Source organism: Trachemys scripta, chromosome 3 (genome assembly GCF_013100865.1).
Source record: "Trachemys scripta elegans isolate TJP31775 chromosome 3, CAS_Tse_1.0, whole genome shotgun sequence".
Taxonomy (NCBI): domain Eukaryota; kingdom Metazoa; phylum Chordata; order Testudines; family Emydidae; genus Trachemys; species Trachemys scripta.
In genome coordinates this window covers 96,880,762-96,901,989 of record NC_048300.1, presented here as the reverse complement: position 1 = coordinate 96,901,989, position 21,228 = coordinate 96,880,762, and the positions used below count along the sequence as shown (strand labels likewise).

General features: G+C 43.3%; 1 protein-coding gene across 2 annotated transcripts in view; it reads left to right on the top strand.

The window, feature by feature from the left end:
- The window catches only part of GRM1 (glutamate metabotropic receptor 1), a 260,224-nt gene that overhangs the window by 214,344 nt on the left and 24,652 nt on the right, over positions 1-21,228 (top strand). For both annotated transcript variants that reach the window (XM_034765469.1, XM_034765470.1), the window contains exon 8: positions 642-1,572. In XM_034765469.1, the coding sequence (XP_034621360.1) occupies positions 642-1,572 (931 nt within the window). The remainder of the gene's footprint in view (positions 1-641; positions 1,573-21,228) is intronic.

Sequence of the window (21,228 nt, the reverse complement as noted above, 5' to 3'; positions counted from 1 at the left end):
ATACATATATGTATATATACACACACAGTTACATATCTATCTATCTATCATATAGGGATACCCAGTTGTCCCAGTCTAGCTTTTAGTGGGGTTTCTATCCCAAATAAATAGGCTTGCCTTTATTTTTTCTTATAAAAATCACCCCTTGAAAAATACATGAGTTTAAATTACATTAGTTTTGCAAACACACAAAATAGTTTGCAAAGTTTGAAAACCTTGAACTTCCCATAAGATCTTCTGATCCCTGCCCAAAACTGTTGATAACCAGCACTTCACTGTGGTTTTAGTTAGGGTGAGGGTGCTGGTTTTAGCAGCAAGGACTTGTTCACAGCTCTGCCTCTGAATTGTTCTGTCCCCCTTGGAAAGTCTCTTAAACAAAAATTGTAAAAAGACTCCACTAATTCTGGAGTTTGTTTTTGGATGCTCAGTGCAATAAAGACACCTCAAATTAATGGATGCTTTTTAATGTATTTAATCTTAACCTTTCTGTGCTTTAGTTCAGTCATCTGTAGAATGAGTATAATAATCCATTCCACACCGGTTTACACTGATGTTTGTACTTTAGTTTGGGATTCAGAAAAGCAGTTTATCCTTCTAGTAGGTACCCTTCTAATACTTTGTTTCTTTTCTGTATACCGCAGGCTGTGAACCCATCACTGTAAAGTATCTCCAGTGGAGCAATATAGAGTCTATTGTGGCTGTGGTCTTCTCCTGCCTGGGGATTCTGGTCACCATGTTTGTCACCCTTATCTTTGTGCTCTACAGGGACACCCCTGTTGTCAAATCCTCCAGCCGGGAGCTCTGCTACATTATACTTGCTGGCATATTTCTGGGTTATATCTGCCCCTTCACCCTTATAGCTAAGCCCACCGTCACTTCCTGCTACCTCCAGCGCCTTCTGGTGGGACTCTCCTCTGCCATGTGTTACTCTGCCCTTGTGACCAAAACCAACCGCATTGCACGCATCCTGGCAGGGAGCAAGAAGAAGATTTGCACCCGCAAGCCACACTTCATGAGTGCTTGGGCACAGGTGGTCATCGCCTCCATTTTGATCAGTGTGCAGCTGACGCTGGTGGTCACACTGATCATCATGGAGCCCCCAATGCCTATTCTCTCCTACCCCAGCATCAAGGAAGTCTTCCTGATCTGCAACACCAGCAACCTGGGTGTGGTGGCCCCAGTGGGCTACAATGGACTCCTTATTATGAGCTGCACTTATTATGCCTTCAAGACTCGCAATGTGCCCGCCAATTTTAATGAGGCCAAGTACATTGCCTTCACCATGTACACCACCTGTATCATCTGGCTGGCCTTTGTGCCTATTTATTTCGGGAGCAACTACAAGATCATCACCACCTGCTTTGCAGTGAGCCTCAGTGTGACAGTGGCCCTCGGGTGCATGTTCACTCCCAAGATGTACATCATCATCGCCAAGCCTGAGAGGAATGTCCGCAGTGCCTTCACCACCTCAGATGTGGTGCGTATGCACGTTGGGGATGGCAAGGCTCCTTGTAGATCCAACACATTCCTCAGCATATTCCGAAGAAAGAAGCCAGGTGCTGGAAATCCAAAGTGAGTAATTGTTTGTGTGTACATGTCTGTCTGTCTTTCTCCTGTTCTCTTTCAACATACAGTAGATTGCTATATTTGTAATAAGGTATGTAATGCTATTTCATCTTGTCTGTGGTAATGAGGGTAGGGCTGGAGTAGATCTAGAATAGTCACCTACCCCCTCAGGTTCTCTCTCACATTCTGAAGGTAGCTTTGTAGGTAATTCCCCTTTGGGGCAGGTCATTCTGCAGCAGAGTAACCAAAGCTCCCTCTTTCAGTTTCTCATCTTTCAGTGCATACCCATTTGAAGTGCACTGCATTATTGCCCAAACTGAGGTGCAAGTGTATTCCCCCTCCCCCGGAAAGTGGACCTGCGGGTGACTGATTATCAATCACACATATCTGTCAAATGGCCACCGGAGTCTGTATGTGAAAGTAGAGAGTCTTCCATTCATTCATAGGGTAGCCTTTTGTGAAACTCTGTTCATGATTGTCAACAAACTGCACCCCTCCATATTGTGTGTATTTTATTTAATTGGCAGGATTGTGAGCAATATTTTTTTAATAATTGGCACTGTTAGTTTGAGTAGTCCTTGTTCCCAGTGGTAGAGTTTGCCTCAAAGAGTCACAAGGATTAAATGATCATGATGACAGTTCTGCATTTGTAACCTGTTTGAATATATTCTTCTCACTAATAATGGAAAATAACTAAGCTACAGGACAGAAAAAGAGAGAGAGAGAGAGAACTGTCATTTCAAGCAACGACTCCCTGTGAGCAGCTGTCTGAACGCTAGCATACTTTATTTTCCTATTTCTTTAATAGTACCATAGGTCTGTAAAGAAGCATCACAGTACTAGACACAAGCTTAGCGTACCAGCGTCGGAGTTGTGATCAAAATGTAAAAAATAGGAACCAAAGGAGGTGGAGTCCACATTTCAGAGCTGTTTAATAGCATCAAAATTCAGTTAAGTTCAATCCATTTGTCTATACTGAACCATCAATAAGTTTGTTGAAGTCCTTCGTGTTGATTTCACTTCACTTTGCACAGGAACCACTTGCATATCTCTCTGAGATGCAAGGGGGAGATAACTAAGATGACATAAAACCCCTGCTGTGATCAATTTTAGTTTCATACAATATTACTCTTTAATTTATCAGAAGGTGGGGGCTGAAATAAAGGGCAAGCATAAATGGTGGGAATACACAATTCAAGTCAAGGAGGAAGCAATAGGAGTACAGACACCAAGTCCTAAGCTGATGCAAAGAAAGAACTATGAATAGCAGTCAATTTTTGAGAGACCATCTTTGAGTGAAATATGTTCTGGATTGTAATATAGTATCAAAATATTGACCATTGTAAGTCATAGACTTGTGTTCCTTGAAGGTAGGTAGATATGGCGATCCAGCTCTCACTGATTCAGTGGAAGATATATCGGGTCTTAGATCTCTCCAAGAGAACAGTATATTTCATTTGTTGGCTCTACTATCTAATCTTTGGCTCAGGCTGCCAGAAGAGGGCTATTGTGTATTTTGCACCATGAACAAGATTGGCAATTTGGTTCTTTGTTGTGCTTAGTTGACTTTTTTTCTAGCTTAATAGAATAGAATCTTTGAATCTGCTGAGGCTTTATCAGTTTTAAAGGATGGAGAAGAAATTTATATTTTGAACAGAATTATATTCACAGTTTATAAAGTAAATTTAGAACAAAGCATATAATACAAGAACATTTCTCCTCATTAGAAAACAGCTTTCTGAACTGCATTTGTACCTTATAAAAATGATAGAAAACTCAGCTAAGCTCTACCAATTTTATTTGTTGCATATGTTTTAATAAGTGTCTCTTGACATTTAGTTCCTTTCTACCCAGCATGTGTTTAGTTGTATGGAACAAAAAGTCTTCATAGCACTTTTAAACTGTGTTCTGAACTAAATGTTCATTAGTCAGTTAATATGCCTTCTGTATTTTGTGTGTAGTCGGGTTTCTGGATCTTTTTTACATGCCAGAATTCACCCTCTTGATTGGGCTACTGTTGTCTGCTTCATTTATGTTCGCACAGAAGTGGGACCATTACAGGCCTGCTTGCAGAGAGAGAAACTTCTACAGACTTCTGTCTCCAAATATGGGACATAGTAGCATTGCATACAAAAAGAAGGTTTTGGTAGAGAGATGATGGGACATCGTAGACGGTAGCCTCAGGATTATGGAGGCTGCTCAAGCCCCCAGTAGGATCCATTTTCAAAGCTTGCAGGGACAGTGGGGAGAAGATGTAGGCAGACACTGGGACTGCTGCTGATGAAATCCAGGAGGGAAGACGCTGACTTTGCTGGAGGCTTTGAATCTGAAATCTAGCTTGAATGTGTGAAAAAATGTTTGAAATAGAAATGCAGTCTACAAGCATATTTAATGCCCAAAGGAATTGCACCCTGGCTTCCTTCCAGCTCTTCTCCTTTGCCTTTCCAGTTTCAGGGTTTTATTTTCAGCTTGTCCTCTCTTTGCTCTGGTGTGCAGACCCTTTCCTATTGGTCATGTTACTCTGCTTCTCGATGCTGCAAATGGCTTTTTCTGGAGGCCATGCTTGCTGCTTATACATGGTAGCAGCACTCTTTCTGAGGGACTTTATCCCCGTTTCTTTCCACTGTCTTTCCTCTTGTTTACTTCTTGTCTCCCCTCTTCCCCATTTGTTTGCAGCCTTCTGTTTTTTCTCATTGTCTCTTCCTGCTACTAATCCAATCAGTTCCAATTCCCTTACACCTCTTAGGGTTTGTCCACATACAGAATTTGCACTGGTTAATTTAAATTGACTTTAAAATAATTTAGTCAAATTGATGCAAGTTTACCTTTGAACACTCTTTTGTTGGTGTAAAACTGGTTATAATTTACAGGTACAAGTTAAACTGATATAAGCCAGGTTAAACCAAGGTTTCCTCACCATGTAGGGGAAAACATCACTGACAACCAGATGTCACAGCTGAATTGAGCTCTCCAGGGCAAATTGCATAATAACGATCTTCATCTTCTTCATCAAAAAAGAAAAGCATATTGCCTTTCCTAATTTCAGCTGTGCTGTCTGCTTCATAGAAGAGGAAAGTGATCAGGAACAGTCAGCATGGATTCACAAAGGGTAAAACATGCTTGACTAACCTAACCTAATGAATCATAGAATATCAGGGTTGGAAGGGACGTCAGGAGGTCATCTAGTCCAACCCCCTGCTCAAAGCAGGACCAGCTCCCAAGTAAATCATCCCAGCCAGGGCTTTGTCAAGCCTGACCTTAAAAATCTCTAAGGAAGAAGATTCCACCACCTCCCTAGGTAACCCATTCCAGTGCTTCACCACCCTCTAGTGAAAAAGTTTTTCCTAATATCCAATCTAAACCTCCCCCACTGCAACTTGAGACCATAACTCCTTGTTCTGTCATCTGCTACCACTGAGAACAGTCTAGAGCCATCCTCTTTGGAACCCCTTTTCAGGTAGTTGAAAACAGCTATCAAATCCCCCCTCATTCTTCTCTTCTGCAGACTAAATAATCCCAGTTCCCTCATCCTCTCCTCCTAAATCATGTGCTGCAGCCCCCTAATCATTTTTGTTGCCCTCCGTTGGACTCTTTCCAATTTTTCCACATCCTTCTTGTAGTGTGGGGCCCAAAACTGGACACAGTACTCCAGATGAGGCCTCACCAATGCAGAATAGAGGGGAATGATCATGTCCCTTGATCTGCTGGCAATGCTCCTACTTAATACAGTCCAAAATGCTGTTAGCCTTCTTGGCAACAAGGGCACACTGTTGACTCATATCCAGCTTCTCATCCACTGTTACCCCTAGTTCCTTTTCTGCAGAACTGCTGCCTAGCCATTCGGTCCCTAGTCTGTAGCAGTGCATGGGATTCTTCCATCCTAAGTACAGGACTCTGCACTTGTCCTTGTTGAACCTCATCAGATTTCTTTTGGCCCAATCCTCTAATTTGTCTAGGTCCCTCTGTATCCTATCTCTACCCTCCAGCATATCTACCATTCCTCCGAGTTTAGTGTCATCTGCAAACTTGCTGAGGGTGCAATCCACGCCATCCTTCAGATCATTAATGAAGATATTGAACAAAACTGGCCCCAGGACCGACCCTTGGGACACTCTGCTTGATACAAGCTTCCAACTAGACATGGAGCCATTGATCACTACCCGGTGATCCCAATGATTTAACCAGCTTTCTATCCACCTTAGAGTCCATTCATCCAGCCCATACTTCTTTAACTTGCTGGCAAGAATACTGTGGGAGACCATATCAAAAGCTTTGCTAAAGTCAAGGAATAATATGTCCACTGCTTTCCCCTCATGCACAGAGCCAGTTATCTCATTATAGAAGGCAATTAGGTTAGTCAAGCATGATTTACCCTTTGTGAATCCATGCTGACTGTTCCTGATCACTTTCCTCTTCTAAGTGCTTCAGAATTGATTCCTTGAGGGCCTGCTCCATGATTTTTCCAGGGACTGAGGGGAGGCTGACTGGCCTGTAGTTCCCTGGATCCTCCTCCTTTCCTTTTTTAAAGATGGGCACTACATTAGCCTTTTTCCAGTCATCCGGGACCTCCCCCGATCACCATGGGTTTTCAAAGATAATGGCTCTGCAATCACATCCACCAACTCCTTTAGCACCCTCGGATGCAGTGCATCCGGCCCCATGAACTTGTGGTCGTCCTGCTTTTCTAAATAGTCCTGAACCACTTCTTTCTCCATAGAGGGCTGTTCACCTCCTCCCCTTGCTGTGCTGCCCAGTGCAGCAGTCTGGGAGCTGACCTTGTTTGTGAAGACGGAGGCAAAAAAAGCATTGAGTACATTAGCTTTTTCCACATCCTCTGTCACTAGGTTGCCTCCCTCATTCAGTAAGGGGCCCACACTTTCCTTGACTTTCTTCTTGTTGCTAACATACCTGAAGAAACCCTTCTTGTTACTCTTAACATCTCTTGCTAGCTGCAACTCCAAGTGTGATTTGGCCTTCCTGATTTCACTCCTGCATGCCTGAGCAATATTTTTATACTCCTCCCTGGTCATTTGTCCAATCTTCCACTTCTTGTAAGCTTCTTTTTTGTGTTTAAGATCAGCAAGGTTTTCACTGTTAAGCCAAGCTGGTCGTCTGCCATATTTACTATTCTTTCTACACATTAGAATGGTTTATTCCTGCAACCTCAATAAGGATTCTTTAAAATACAGCCAGCTCTCCTGGACTCCTTTCCCCCTCATGTTATTCTCCCAGGGGATCCTGCCCACCAGTTCTCTGAGGGAGTCAACGTCTGCTTTTCTAAAGTCCAGGGTCCGTATTCTGCTGCTCTCCTTTCTTCCTTATGTCAGGATCCTGAACTCGACCATCTCATGGTCACTGCTTCCCAGGTTCCCATCCACTTTTGCTTCCCCTACTAATTCTTCCCTGTTTGTAAGTAGCAAGTCAAGAAGAGCTCTGCCCCTAATTGGTTCCACCAGCACTTGCTCCAGGAAATTGTCCCCTACATTTTCCAAAAACTTTCTGGATTGTCTGTGCACGGCTGTATTGCTCTCCCAGCAGATATTGGGGTGATTGAAGTCCCCCATGAGAACCAGGGCCTGTGATCTAGTAACTTCTGTTACTTGCCGGAAGAAAGCCTCGTCCACCTCATCCCCCTGGTCTGGTGGTCTATAGCAGACTCCCACCATGACTTCACCCTTGTTGCTCACACTTCTAAACTTAATCCAGGGACTCTCAGGTTTTTCTGCAGTTTCATGCTGGAGCTCTGAGCAGTCAGACTGCTCTCTTACATACAATGCAACTCCCCCACCTTTTCTGCCCTGCCTGTCCTTCCTGGAAAGTTTATATCCATCCATGATGATACTCCAGTCATGTGAGTTATCCCACCAAGTCTCTGTTATTCCCATCACATCATAGTTCCCTGACTGTGCCAGGACTTCCAGTTCTCCCTGCTTGTTTCCCAGGCTTCTTGCATTTGTGTATAGGCACTTAAGATAACTCGCTGATCATCCTGCTTTCTCAGCATGAGGCAGGAGTCCTCCCCTCTTGCGCTCTCCTGCTCGTGCTTCCTCCTGTGCTTCAGATGGGTTAGAGCATGGGATCTGGAGGAGATGAGCACTGTCTCACCGTGGCTGAGTTTAGCCTATTGGCTCTTGCTGAAGTTCAAGAGGTGTTGAGAGTAGAGTTGATGGGGAACTTTTCATCAAAATGAAAAGCGTCTTCAGAAAATGCTGATTCACCAAAATCTAAACTTTTGGCAGAAACAGATCTGGTTTTGATAGGAAGGCTTCTCAGGCCCAGGATGGCATTGGATGGCCTTCCTATCACAGATTACTGCTGTGTTTGGGTCCCAACATGGTGGACCTGTGGGTTTTTAAGTTTTATTAATCTGAGCAAAGCCCTGGGACTCTCTCTGGCTTTGGTTATCTAGGCAGGCTTTTGGGATGCAGATCCTCCATCTAGCACCTTCTTATCAGAGCTGATGTGAGTCACCTGCCTAGGACCTCTGGCTAGTAGTGGCTCCCCCACTCCTCAGTTGCTTAAGCACATCCTTTTCCAGAGCTCCAACCTTTTAGGCACCGTGGTGTACTGTTCACCTCTCCAGGGACATGTGATAGTTGATGCACATAACATGCAGACTTTGCCAAAGGGTCCAAAACCACTAAGGCATGTGGCAATTCTCCAAAATGGGCCATATTTGTGGAGTTTAATATACCCACCCTACACACACTCTAATCATATATCATTTGAAAATGTATTTTGTGTACATTTAGATGAGGTATAATGCAGTGCCATAAGCCTGTAGGTGAGGTGAAACAATGGTACCCAAAATGAAAGTCATTTTTTGCACAGTTCCAGAAACATTGCTAACTACGACTACAGTTTTTGCTGTTTAAGTTCATTTCGACACCTTCATATGGTGGTTATTGATGAAAGTTACCAAACGACAATGTATTAAAAGATTTTTATTCGTTTTGCATGAGCAGGCATTTTTTCTCCCCGAAATGATGAAGCTGTTTAGCATGTGGCAGAAATGGCGAATATCAACATTTTGCAATATACTAAGATGAAATGTTTTCACATTGCATATTCGTAATTGTCAACGTATCTCACTAGTGATTATAATAGTTCTCTCTGTTTTCAACTGAAATTTGCTGATCAGATCAGTCTCACACTGAAGGTTGTGCATTAATAGCAGTAGATTGTGTGCCTATAATTTATACTGCATGGTGATAGATATAAATGTATGTGAATTCCTAATGTAATGCTTCTCCATTTATAAGATTTTGTAGATACAGTGTAGCATCTAGTCTACCTGGTGAAAAGTTTTCAGTTGTAATTGTCTAGGCATGCAGTACCAGTACTTTGAAATATTCTTAAAAACTAGCTTTTTAATTCAGTGACACTTATGCACAGATCCATATTAGCATTAGAGATGACACTACACAGCTTCATATTATGCATATGCAAAAACTGTGAGAGAAGGAAGTGGCCTAACAAGAAGTAGTTAAGTCAAAGTCCGCAAACATGTTCTTGCCTCTGCACTGAAGAGGGATTAAGAGCATGTTACAGCTCTCACCAACCATGTCATCAATAATATGTCAAACCTATCTGACCCTGAATCACAGCCAGAGGTGCTTATCAACATACCTCCTAGACTAAGCGTAACATCAGATGTCTCTATTGAAAATAGATGTTGTGAAGAACAAATGGAAACATTTGTGAGAGATCCATTTGATTCTGATGAGACATGTAGCATCTTCAGCCCAGTCAAGAAATCTGGCATCAAAACGTTTGTTGACATGGCCAAAATGACTAAATTTAAGTCTGGCAAGGAAGGGACAATCACAGCAGCTATCAATCCAGAAAATGTTTTCCACAGAGCCCTGGATTTAGCATAATGCAGAGGTAATGTTCCAATTGCAACAGTTCTTAGTCATCTATAGGACTGTGCTTATGTCCCTCTTCCATGCTGATGGAACAATGAGAAGAACAGACAGAGCTGAATTAGTGCATCAGCTGGAAGCTCAAGCTGAAAGAATCTTTTGAGTTAAGAGCACGCAACAAAGAAACCACAGTGTACATCAGAGATGCCATGGCTGTCATATGTATGATGGCTGGAGACAAATTCCACACATTAGATGAATTGGCTGCTGAGTACTTGAGGCAGTTCCTAAAAGGATTTGACAAAATCAATTCTGTAGTCAAAGTATTTGACAGGAACAACAACAGTAACTTGGTGAAAACTGCAGAAAGACAGTGATGGACAGGATCTAAAGCTGAATGCAAGAAATAGCAGGTGACTAGTGGACGCCCTGTGCTTCCATGGAAAAAGTTTCTAACATGGCATCCAACAAGCAGTCACTTGTAAAATTCTTCTCTGAATATATGGTTGAAAATTCACCTGAGAGTGTAAGACACTCCTTGCTGGAGGCTTTTCCAATGGTGAAGTAAGAAAGTCCATCACCAGTAGAGGTGTTGAAGAAGCCCAAGGCTTGTACAGTACACAAAGATGTTTCTGCGTGCTGTGTGTGCCAATATGGCTTTGGGTCTCTTGATATTAAAAGAACCAAAGTAACTAGGTTGGCCAATAAAGATGTTTTGATCCTTGTTGTTCATTACTTTCCAAAAATGAAACACATAGATGACATGGATTGAAACAGTCATCAATTCCAGCACAAGCATCGCTTCATACCTCTGCATGCAATTTGTGATGCACTCCTGACTTCTATAACATACTTCCTGCTGTACACACATTAACATTCAGTTACTCTGTATCATCCTTATTTGGCATGGGGGAAGCAAATCTCTGTTTAAAGTTGTCAAAACAAAGGGAGCTTACCGTTTCAGAGATCTTCCCAAATCGGGAGAGAGTGATGGACAAGCTGCAGTTTCTGCAGCAAGGAAGTTGAAAGAGAAAGTGAGAGAGAAAAGGAAACCCACAGAAACCTGAATTGCTTGTGCCTCAATCTAACCATCAAAAAGGACAAGTCACTGGCCAAAATCCCAAGTGAGAACAGTTTTAAAGAGCATATCAGAAGAGCCCCTTGGAAAACAAAGATTTGCACATAGGTAAACCAGATATTGGATCACAATTGCAACATGGATGGAAAAATGCAGATGATGAACTGTATACTTCAAGGGACCAAAGGCATCTGAATTTCTATGATACTGTGTCTGTAGTCAGAACAATCTTCCCTGCACAGAACTGTGTACATGCCAAGACAATGAAGACTGTGGTAACCCATGTGTTATTGAGAGAGATCATAATGATGAAGAAGATGATAATGATCTTGACTATCAAGGTCACCAGCGCTATTGCATTTCAATGACAGCCGTAGAAATTTATTGTTAAATTTTTGTTTTGCCCTTTATATTGTTGTTGTGATGATCTGAGGATAGGTCCATCAACAGCTATTAGCCAAAATATTCAGGCATGCAACCTCATTCTCCAGATGTCCCTAAACCTCCAACTGACAGAAGCTGGGACTAGACGACATGGGATGGATCACTCAAAATTGCCCTGTTCTGTTCATTCCCTTTGAAGCATCTGCTACTGGCCACTGTCAGAAGACAGGATATTGTGCTAGATGGGCTATTGGTCTGACCCAGTATTGCCATTCTTACGAGGTCACAAAGAAACGCAATTGTATGTCTTGAAATAATATATAGAGTCATTAAACTAACAAAAAAGAATACAATATTTCAAACTGGTGATTTTAATATGTTGATGTTGTCAGTTTATCCCTGTTTCTATGGTAACAGCACCACTTGATAGCTCCACGTCATACTTTATCTTAAAATAGACATAATAAACTTTCAAATGATGTGTGATGTGCATGTGTGCAGAGAGGGTACATTAAGTTGATCACATCCATGTTGTCTACCACTCACCTAATTTGCTCTTTACTGTAGACAGAACAAGAAATATACAGATCAAGACAAAACAATAAAACACCTTCCGTATATACTCGATCATAAGCCGGTTCGTTTATAAGCCGACCCCCGCCCCAAGGTGGATAAGTAAAAATGGAAAATTTTTATAACCCATTCATAAACCGACCCTATAATTCAGGGGTCAGCAAACTTTGGCTCCCAGGCCATCAGGATAAGCCGCTGGTGGTCTGAGATGGTTTGTTTACCTCAAGCGTCCACGGGCACGGAGGTAAACCTAAATAAACAAAGTGTCCCGGTGCACCAGCTGCTTACCCTGACGGGCCGAGACAGCAACTGGTGGGGAAATTTTTTGGTGGGGAGAAGCTGGGAGTCAGGGGAGTAACCCCTATGACCACCCCCCACATGACCCCACACTCTCCCTATCCCATCCCTTCCCACCTTATCTGGGGAGGGCCAGGGGAGGATGTCTCTGACCTGACTGGAGCTGCTCCGGCAGGCGGGGCTTTGCGGCTGCAGCCTGCTCCTGCAGGCCAGACCAGGCGGCGCGGCCGCAGCATGTTCCAGCAGGCTGGGCCGGGTGACACGGCCGCAGCATGGTCCAGTACCCGGGCGGCATGGCTGCAGCCTGCCAGCCCCAGAGCTGCAGCTGCTTCGGAGGCTGGGAGGAGAGCAGCGTGGCCAGAAGTGGATAGACTCTGGCCCAGCCTCTTCCCTTCTGTCTCTGCTGGCTGTGCTGCCTCTCCTTGCACCCGCTGTTGTGGGGGAGGGGCTGAGTCCCACTTTGTGAACGACTACATACGGTATATGAATTTCCCTGCTTCATTTTTCTTACTACTCTTGAGCATTCTTTTGGTTTAGGTCAGAGTCCTATAAGGAGTCCATGATGCCCCCCACACATACACGTGGATTCTCTTCTGATTCCTGTAGTATCTCTCCTCCACAGCCGGCTTCTTTCTTCCTTGGGTGATCCTGCAGTTTTAAAAAGGACTCATCTGCCACAAAAATATGGTCCTCTGTTCCCCTCTCCTTCCAAGGCTTCCTTTTGTCTCTGTGAATCCCTCTCCATTTAAAATTCCACCACTAACGCCGTGGTTTTGTTCTGCTTCTGGGGAAATTCCTTTCCTCTGAACCCCAGCCCCCTGTGCAGAGAAGTTTGAGAAAACTGATTTTATGTAGGATTCAGTCATTCCTTTGTTCTCCCCAGATAATATCTATTCATGTGTTGATAGTCTCCCATGACCAACCTATTCATAGGTACATATAGGCAACACTCTCCTGTCTGTTGGCACAAGAAGCATGAGGCAACACATAATATAATTGTAAGGATGTATATAGTCCATAAAATCAAACTGAAATTCATAAGTTGTCTTTAGACAGATTTCCAGATAATCACTGTGTGTGTGTGAGAAAGCACTTTGCCTCAAGATAGCCCAGTGGTTAGGGGACTTATTTAGGATTTGGGAATCCTGGGTTCAAGTAATTGGTAAGGTAAGTGGCTCTAACCATTGACTGTTGTGGCGTGAGTTTTTATCCCTCTGGTTTTGAACAATAATTGCTTCCTGGATCTCAGAAACCTTCCCAACTAAAATGTCATCAAAACTAATAGAGGCATTTTAAGAAGGGGGATCTACCTGAATCAAAGCAGGTGCTTGAACCTGGTTCTCCCATATACTAGCTGAGTACCTTAACCCCAGGCTGCTGGTTGTTTTGGGGTGGGCTCTATTGCATCAGAACAGAACAGAACCAAATGTCAAAACTTGATTTTTTTCTGAAACAGAATTATTGTTTTCCAGCCAGCCCTAGTTGGGAGCACTTCACTGCACAACTTTCATTTTGATGTGTGTCCTTCCTAGCTGGTGAAGGCCAGCAGAGAAGAATTGGTCCATTGCTGATGAAGATTGTCAGAGCTTTTTGTAGGCTGCCAACTTGCCCTCCCTTTTTTAAAGAAGTTGTTGTGAGGCCTTAGCTCAGGAAATCATCAGTTGACACTGACAGTCTGGCAAGCGACCATCTAATAGCCAATCTCCCTTTTTTGGTTAGGATTATAGAGAAGGTTATGGTGAGACAGTTCACAGAGTACAGCTCCTAGATGGGCTCACAAGTCCTTTACCCTTGTCACTCCAGCTACAGACCTGGGTACAGAACAGACTGCACTCCTCCTGGAAGTGGAAGAAAATTGGGTGCCCATGATAGTACAGATAGAACTATCAGCTGCCTTGATACCATTGATTATGGCATCTTTATTGACTCACAAGTGGATGAGATTAATCTTGGGTGACTCTGTGGCCTCCAGGCTGAGCATTCCCAAGGGTGGTGTTAGTTTGTTGATTATCATCCCCAAGGATGCTAACATGTAGGATCCTACATGGTTCCATCTTGTTCCTGCTCTGTTCAGAGTACACCTGGGGCTATTGGGAGGCTGAGTGAGGAGGCATTGGCTATAGGATTTTCACTATGCCAATGACACCCGCCTCTGGATATTTATCTCCTCCAACCCAAGAGTTGCCTGGTTGAGACTGAGACACGGTTGACAGCTATTGTCTGACGCTTAATCCAGATAAGACTGAGATAATATGGACAGGTTGGAGAGAACAACTGGGAGATATGGCTAAGATTGCACCTGCTTCTTATATTGAGGATGTGCATGACATTTTATTTTTAGAGTCTGGGGATATTATGGGATTCCAGCTGGTATTAGATAATTATATAGCAGCGGTTTCTAGGAAGGCCATCTCTGTCTGACTGTGAGATTATGCCTTTTTCTTTTGGATATGGATCTCACCTCAAGATGAGACCACGGCAATGTGATCTACATCATTTTAAATCAACTCAGAGACTAAAGCGCTTGCAGAACGCAGGGGCTTGCTTAGTAAGTGGTATATCTCAGTGGGAGCACACCAGTACATCATGAATTTCATTGGCTGTCTATTGATTTCTGGATTATGTTTAATTATGTTTAATGGTTTTTGACCTATAAACCCCCAAATGGCTAGGGACCTGCCTACATGAGAAACTGCCTGGAATCCACCCAGTATAAAAGAGAGGGAACTACTGACAGGGCCCTTAGCTATGGTACCTACTAAACTTGCTCCCCGCAACCTACTAACCTGTCTCCTCTCTCCCCCGCTCCCCACAACACACTCCCTTTGGCTCAAAATAGATCATGAGGGCATGCTGCAAGATCCATCTCTTTACCCAGTTATTTGGGCTGGAGAGGTTTCAGAAGGGGTTATTCAATAAGTTTGATTTGGGGTTTGAATTTTGTCTCTGCTTGGTTAGTTTCTAGTTTTGTGTTGAGACTTAGCTGCTGGCTCAATCTTCTTATGTGATGATTTTAAATGTATGATAAAGCCCCCAGGATAGGCACTATTGCTATGCATTGTAAATCACAGTACATAAACATTTAATTTCACAGACAAGATTTACACCAAAATCTGAACTATGACTAATTTGAAGGCCAACCATCAAGGAATGCAGTGTGGCCAGGAATCCACAGCAAACAATGGAACAGCCTCTCCTGCTGTTTTCCAGCTTGCTTTATTTGTAGTTGAAGCCTCTTCTCCCTCTCTCCCACCTTCTGCTAGGCAATGTGTTGCTGTTCTTAGTATTTCAATAGTTTGTCTAAAATGACTGCTTTTATTTTTTTCTTAACATATTGTATTAGTTCCTCACCAGTTACAAAAGCCTCTCACAGTCCCTGCTGTTTTCTACAGCCAAATACATGAAGAAATGGTAGCAAATGTAAATCACCAACAGCAAATATTGCCACTGTTGTGTGTGTATAAACCCTGAGGGCAGACAGTGATACCCTTGCTCGTGCCGATTAGTAACTTACTCCAAGGAAAGTCCCATTGGCTCCAGTGGGATTGGTTAGGGATGTAGGTTATGTCTGTGATGCAGCGGGGTAGATGTACACATGCCAGCTCTGCTGGATGTAGCATGCTAAAAATAGCAGTGTGGGCACAGTGGCTCAGGTTAGCAGCCCAAGTACAGCCCTGTCCAAGGTTTTATGTACGTACTCGGGCAGCTGGCTCATAAATGAGAGATTTTATGGGTGGCTGGCATAAAGCAGAGCGTGCAGCAAGAGTTTAGACTTCCAGAAACAATGACCAAGTGCCTAATAAGCTCAATATGCAAATAAAAATTTTCTGCAACTTGTAACTTGGTCAAAATTGGGTTGAATTTCATAGATACATCAAAAGACGTCTCTGGACTATTCTCCTTTTGGTTTTTCAAGTTCCTAAACCAAACCATTAATTTGCTACAGTTTGGGTTATTTTTTTTAAGATAGAAACCTTTTTTTAAATAGCCAAAACTGCCTATTTTGCATTATCATTCTTGAAAACTGCTGACCCAGTTTTGATCAAACTTAAAATTCTGATCAAACTTAAAAAAAATCAGCCTGACACATCCATGCATGGAAAATTTCAGTCTGAATGGTTACAGTTATAATCAGTTGAAAGAGGAGGGTATAAGGGACAGTGTTGATTAATCTTAATAGGGTACACACTATAATAAAAATGGTTATTTTCTTAAACTCCAATCCAGTGCCCTATAACATTGTTCCAACCTGGATATGCCTACGACATATTTTCAAGTGTTTTCTGTGGCCCTAGACTATAATTTAGTCAACAGCCTCTGAGTTATCTTTAAAGGGTTTCTATATAGATTAGTGCTTTGCGTAGATTTTTATTGCTATGCCAGTTCAGTAGAGGTCCTTGCATCTTATATGAAATGGTAGGTTGGCCTGCTTTGCAATTTGGAAAATCAATGCACTTGGATGAGTTTCTTATATACTGTAGTAATTGCAAACACAATCAGGCAACTCTTTATTTCAGCAGTTACAGCCACTGGAAAATGCTTAGTCTGAAGGCAAGTACTAATAGAATTAAGAGCCTTAAATCTCACGTTTGCTACCTTATGATTTAGGGCCATAAACTGTGCTTAGTCTTCATGCACACCTTATTAATGCTCAACAGGGAAGGCAGGGTCGCTGTGACATGGGTTCTTTGAGGAGGGTGATGTAAAAAGATCCTGGAAACAGGGTAGGAATACGAAAGACACAAGGTAAAAATCACAACTGAAAGAGTTAAAGAACAAATTGATTAAAAAAAAAAGAATTAGCAAGTTTTGTGTGCCTGATCCCACCATTAAGTATTATTTATATTATGGTAGCATCTCAGAGCTCTGGTTGTGCAGCAGAGGAGCTGTATGAACAGAACAAAAACACAATCCCTGCTCCAAAGAGCTTACTATCTAAGTATAAGACAAGAGACAGGGAAGTACCAGGAAACAATGAGGTGCTGGCTCCCGTTATGTCCATTTTATGCTGCCTCACGTTCTTTTATGTCATATGTAGATCTTTTGTTCCTAAGTCCCACAGTTTTAAATAGATAGATAGTTTGCTTTGTTTTCTAATTTGACTCATTCCCTGGTACCATGTTATCTGCAGCACTGTCTCTTGTCATTCTAAAATTCTGCGTTCGGTGTTTTATTTTATCCATTTCTGTGGCTGCAATGTTTGCTAGAAAAGCATCTTACGTTTTCACAAGGATAATTGAAGGTTTAAGTGCCAAATATCTGTCCCTGAACGGTAGCACATTTGCTTGCATTGTTAGGCAATTACTGAATTTAAACCATTAATGGTTTTATTTAAACACATTGTCTGTGGCAGGTAATGGCCTTTACCCTTTTCTATCATATGTGTGATATGAATTTCAAAGAGGGAAATTTAGCAAGTCTGGTTGGGCAATTCAATCCTTGTCAGTGTATTGATTTAAAAGCATTCTTAAAACCCCCATGAGACAGAGAATTACATATTTCCAAAGGGGCCATTACAATTAAAGAGAAAAACAGAAAGAAACACACACTAACACAGTCTGAATCGTAATAATTCAATTACATTCTGTACTGGCCATATGGCAGGATTGTTCATTATATTTGAGCAACGTACTGTATTTGTGTCCAATATTGTCTTCTGTAGCTTTGGGGTTTTGCATTTGCTTTGATAAAATTGGATGTAGTTCTATCTAGTGCATCTCAAGAGGGGAACAGAGAAGGACAGTAGTTATAACCAGGTGATTTATTTCTCTTCTCACACATTTAGATTTCAGTAATCAATTAAATCACCAGAGGTCAAGTATGTCTGGGATATGGACCAGCGCTCAAAACTCTGGCTGGGCATGTGTAAAATAAATAAAAAGAATAGTCCTTAGATACCATTTAATATCCAAAGGGCTTCCCCTTCCCTTGCCCTGTGTATGGCAAAGGAAAATTGCAACATTCATATAGGGAAAGTAGAAAATAGAATTAAATCATGTACAGTTTTCTCTGTTCATTTAATTAATTAATGTATATAGTACAATTCATGGACAGGTCACGGGCCATGACGTGTTCATGACTTTTACTAAAAATACCCATGACTAAAACTTAGCCTTAGCGATAAGCAACACATTAAGGATCATGGGTCTCAAACGGTGGTCCACAGAACTGTTAGGAGGTAGTAAGTGCCAACCTGCCACCCAGTGACTTGCTAACAGTTGCTAGGGCAGCAGCTGGACCCCAACGGAGGACTCCAGTCCTGGAACCTGATTGGCAGAATGCTGATTGGTCCACAGCTTCTATATAAGCCCAGCACAGGAACAGGAAATTGTCCATGCAACTGGGATCAACCCTGCTCTGGACTATGTGCAATCTGCTCCTGCTTCCCTGGTTTGATTTCTGGCATCCCAGCCCAGCTTGACCCTGGAGTCCAACTTGTGGTTCTGATCTGTGGTTTGTCTCCTGCCTCTGACCTCTTGGTATCCTGACCCGATCTGACTCTGGTTATTGATTTGTGGTTCTGCTCTCAAGTTTGTCTTCTGCTTCTGGTCTCCCAGTATCCTGTCCTGGCAGACTTTTGACTCCTGTACCCTGATTGGTGGACCCTGGCTCTGACCACTAGGTCTGGCTGCCCATGACTCAGCCGAGACAGTTTGCATGGACCACTTAGGCCACAGGAGTGGGCCTGGTGCCAGCAAAATGGACCTGGCTAACCCTTCGGGAGCACCTCGCATGCTCGAGGGGACCACCTGCAGGCTTGGGTCATCCAACTGATCTTAGAGAACCAGCTATTGCAGGGGCAAGTCACTGAGTTCCATGCAGAAAATACCACACTCCAGCCACAGCTCGTGCAGCTCCGTTCCCTGATACCTCTGCCAGAACAGTTTGATGGCAATCCCTAGCGAATTTTATAAACCAGTGCCACCACCTCTTTATGATGCATCCACAGACCTATACCACCAATCGTGCAAAGGAGAGCCTGGTCATCAGCCTGCTGTCCAGAGATGCATTAGACTGGGTCTCCCCCTTAATGAAGTGTGACAGTCCAGTACTTTTGAGCTGGGAGGTCAAGCCATGTCTTCCTGCAAGCCATGTCTGTACTATTTGGTGACCTGCACCAAACTTGGATGGTGGAGGCTGCCCTAAGGAAACTCCAAAAGGGGCAGGGCACGGTAGCCTCCTATGCTGAATAGTTCCACCACCTCATGGCTGATGCAAACTGGAATGAGGCAGCAGTACCAAACTCATGTACCAGTTCCAGTGGGGCCTGCAAGAAGAGGTCAAAGATGAATGAGCCCAGGTAGAGATGCCTGTGAGTCTGTATGCGCTCGTAGATCTCGCCATCCATATACAGAATCAGTGACTGAAATGAAGGGAGGACAAAATAGCGGACTTGCAGCACTCCAACCTTTTCACTACCGCCTCCCCATAGCCAATGCAGGTCGATATGGGCCATTGATGGCTCACCCCTAGAGAAAAGGAACGACGATGCCAGCACCATCTCTGCTTCTACTGTGGTGAGTTAGATCACTCAATCTCTGCCTGCCCCATACAAATTCCAAGAAGTCAGGGAAGAGAACTCCCTCACACTTTGGTCCTGACTGAAACACACCTGGAACCCTGCCTGAGAGCTCCCCAGTTGCAGGTGCCAATCCAGTTGCATATACCCGACACCCCTGCAGAATCCCAGTCTATGGGCCCTCATCAACTCAGGTGCAGCTGATTGCTTCAGAGATGCAGCAGCAGCCCAGATCTTGCAGATTCACCTGCAACGAAGGCCCCTCCTGATCTTGTAGAGACTATTGACAGTTCTCCTCTATCTTCTGGTCCTGTAACAGACGAAACAACTTCCCTGGAGTCTGTGATCCAGGGACACAGAGAAGTGTGACAATCTGGTGTGATCTATTCTCTACACTTTCCCTGAACTGCAGTATCTCCTGGCTGGCCCTCCATAACTTGCTTATTTGGTGGCAAGCACAGGAAATCTTTACCATCCGAGTTTTGTCAGCAGCACTGCTAGAGATCAGTAGATCCTTTCCTGGCATCCAAACCTTGAGAGATTAAAGTGAGGATGACCATCTAGGCAGAACCTTCCATTGCACCTACAGTTGAGCTCCCCATGAAATGCAAAAACTACACTGATTTTTTAAAAAGAAGAATGTGAAAACCTTGTCTCTACACCGGGACTATGACTGCCCAATAGAGCTGCAGCCAGGAGCCAAAATACCATTTGGATGAATTTATGCCATATCAGAACCTGAGATGACAGCACTCCCAGAGTACCTCCAGATGAATCTGGTCTGAGGGTTTATCCACAACTCGACCTCACCAGCTGGCGTACCAGACCTGTTTGTCAAAAAGAAAGAGAGCAGTTTCTGACTCTGTGTTCTACGTCTCACTGAATCAGATAACTATCAGGAATTGTTACCTGTTACCCCTGATTCCTGACCTGCTGGACCACATGGGGGATGCCCACATCTTCACAAAGTTGGACCTATGGGGGGTGGGGCGTACAACCTTATATGAATGAAAGGGGATGAGTGGAAAACTGCCTTCCAGACCCAGTATGGCCATTACCAGATATTTGTAATGCCTTTTGGGTTGACCAACACTCTGACCACCTCCCAGGCTTCAAGCCATCCAAGGTTATCTATCTGACTCCCCACACAGTACATGACCTACAACGCTTCCTGGGGTTTGCCAACTTTTATCAACAATTTATCCTGAATTTTTCTAAACAAATCGAGCCCCTCACAACTGTTCTTCAGGGAAAAACACCCAATTCCATTGGTCTCCTGAGGCCCAGCATGCATTCAATCAACTGAAACTGGCCTTTATTACAGCCATATTGGCTCACCCTGATGTCACATAAGCCTTCATTGTAGAAGCTGATGCCTCCAGCACGGCAATCAGGGCTGTCCTTTCCAGTGAGTTGGTCCCAAATAAATGTTACACCCATGTGCTTATTACTCCAGGAAGCTCCCCCCTGCACAAATTATGAAATACCTGAAAAGAAACTCCTGGTGATAAAATCACCTTTGCAGAATGGTGGCACTACCTGGAAGGAATTTGTTACCCAGTCCAGATGTTCACTGACCATAAAAACCTGGGATATCTACATAGAGCAAAAGCCTTAAACCAAAGGCAGCTTCGATGGGCCTTATTTTTGTCATGATTTGATTTCATAATCACCTGCCATTCCACATCCAAAAATGGCAAGATGGATGCTCTGTTGCAAAGATTCAGTACCACCCCCAAAAACCGCAGTCAGGAGCCAACCCTCATTCTCAAATCCCCTAACTTTCTCAGTGCAACTTATCATCAAGATATACTCAGATTGATACACTCCACCTCTACCTTAAAAATGCCACCTGATGAACAAGCTACTGTTGACAAGCAGCCACATGACTCCCAGGAAGGAATCAAATACTTAAGAGACCGTGTTTACATTCCCCTAAGACCCTC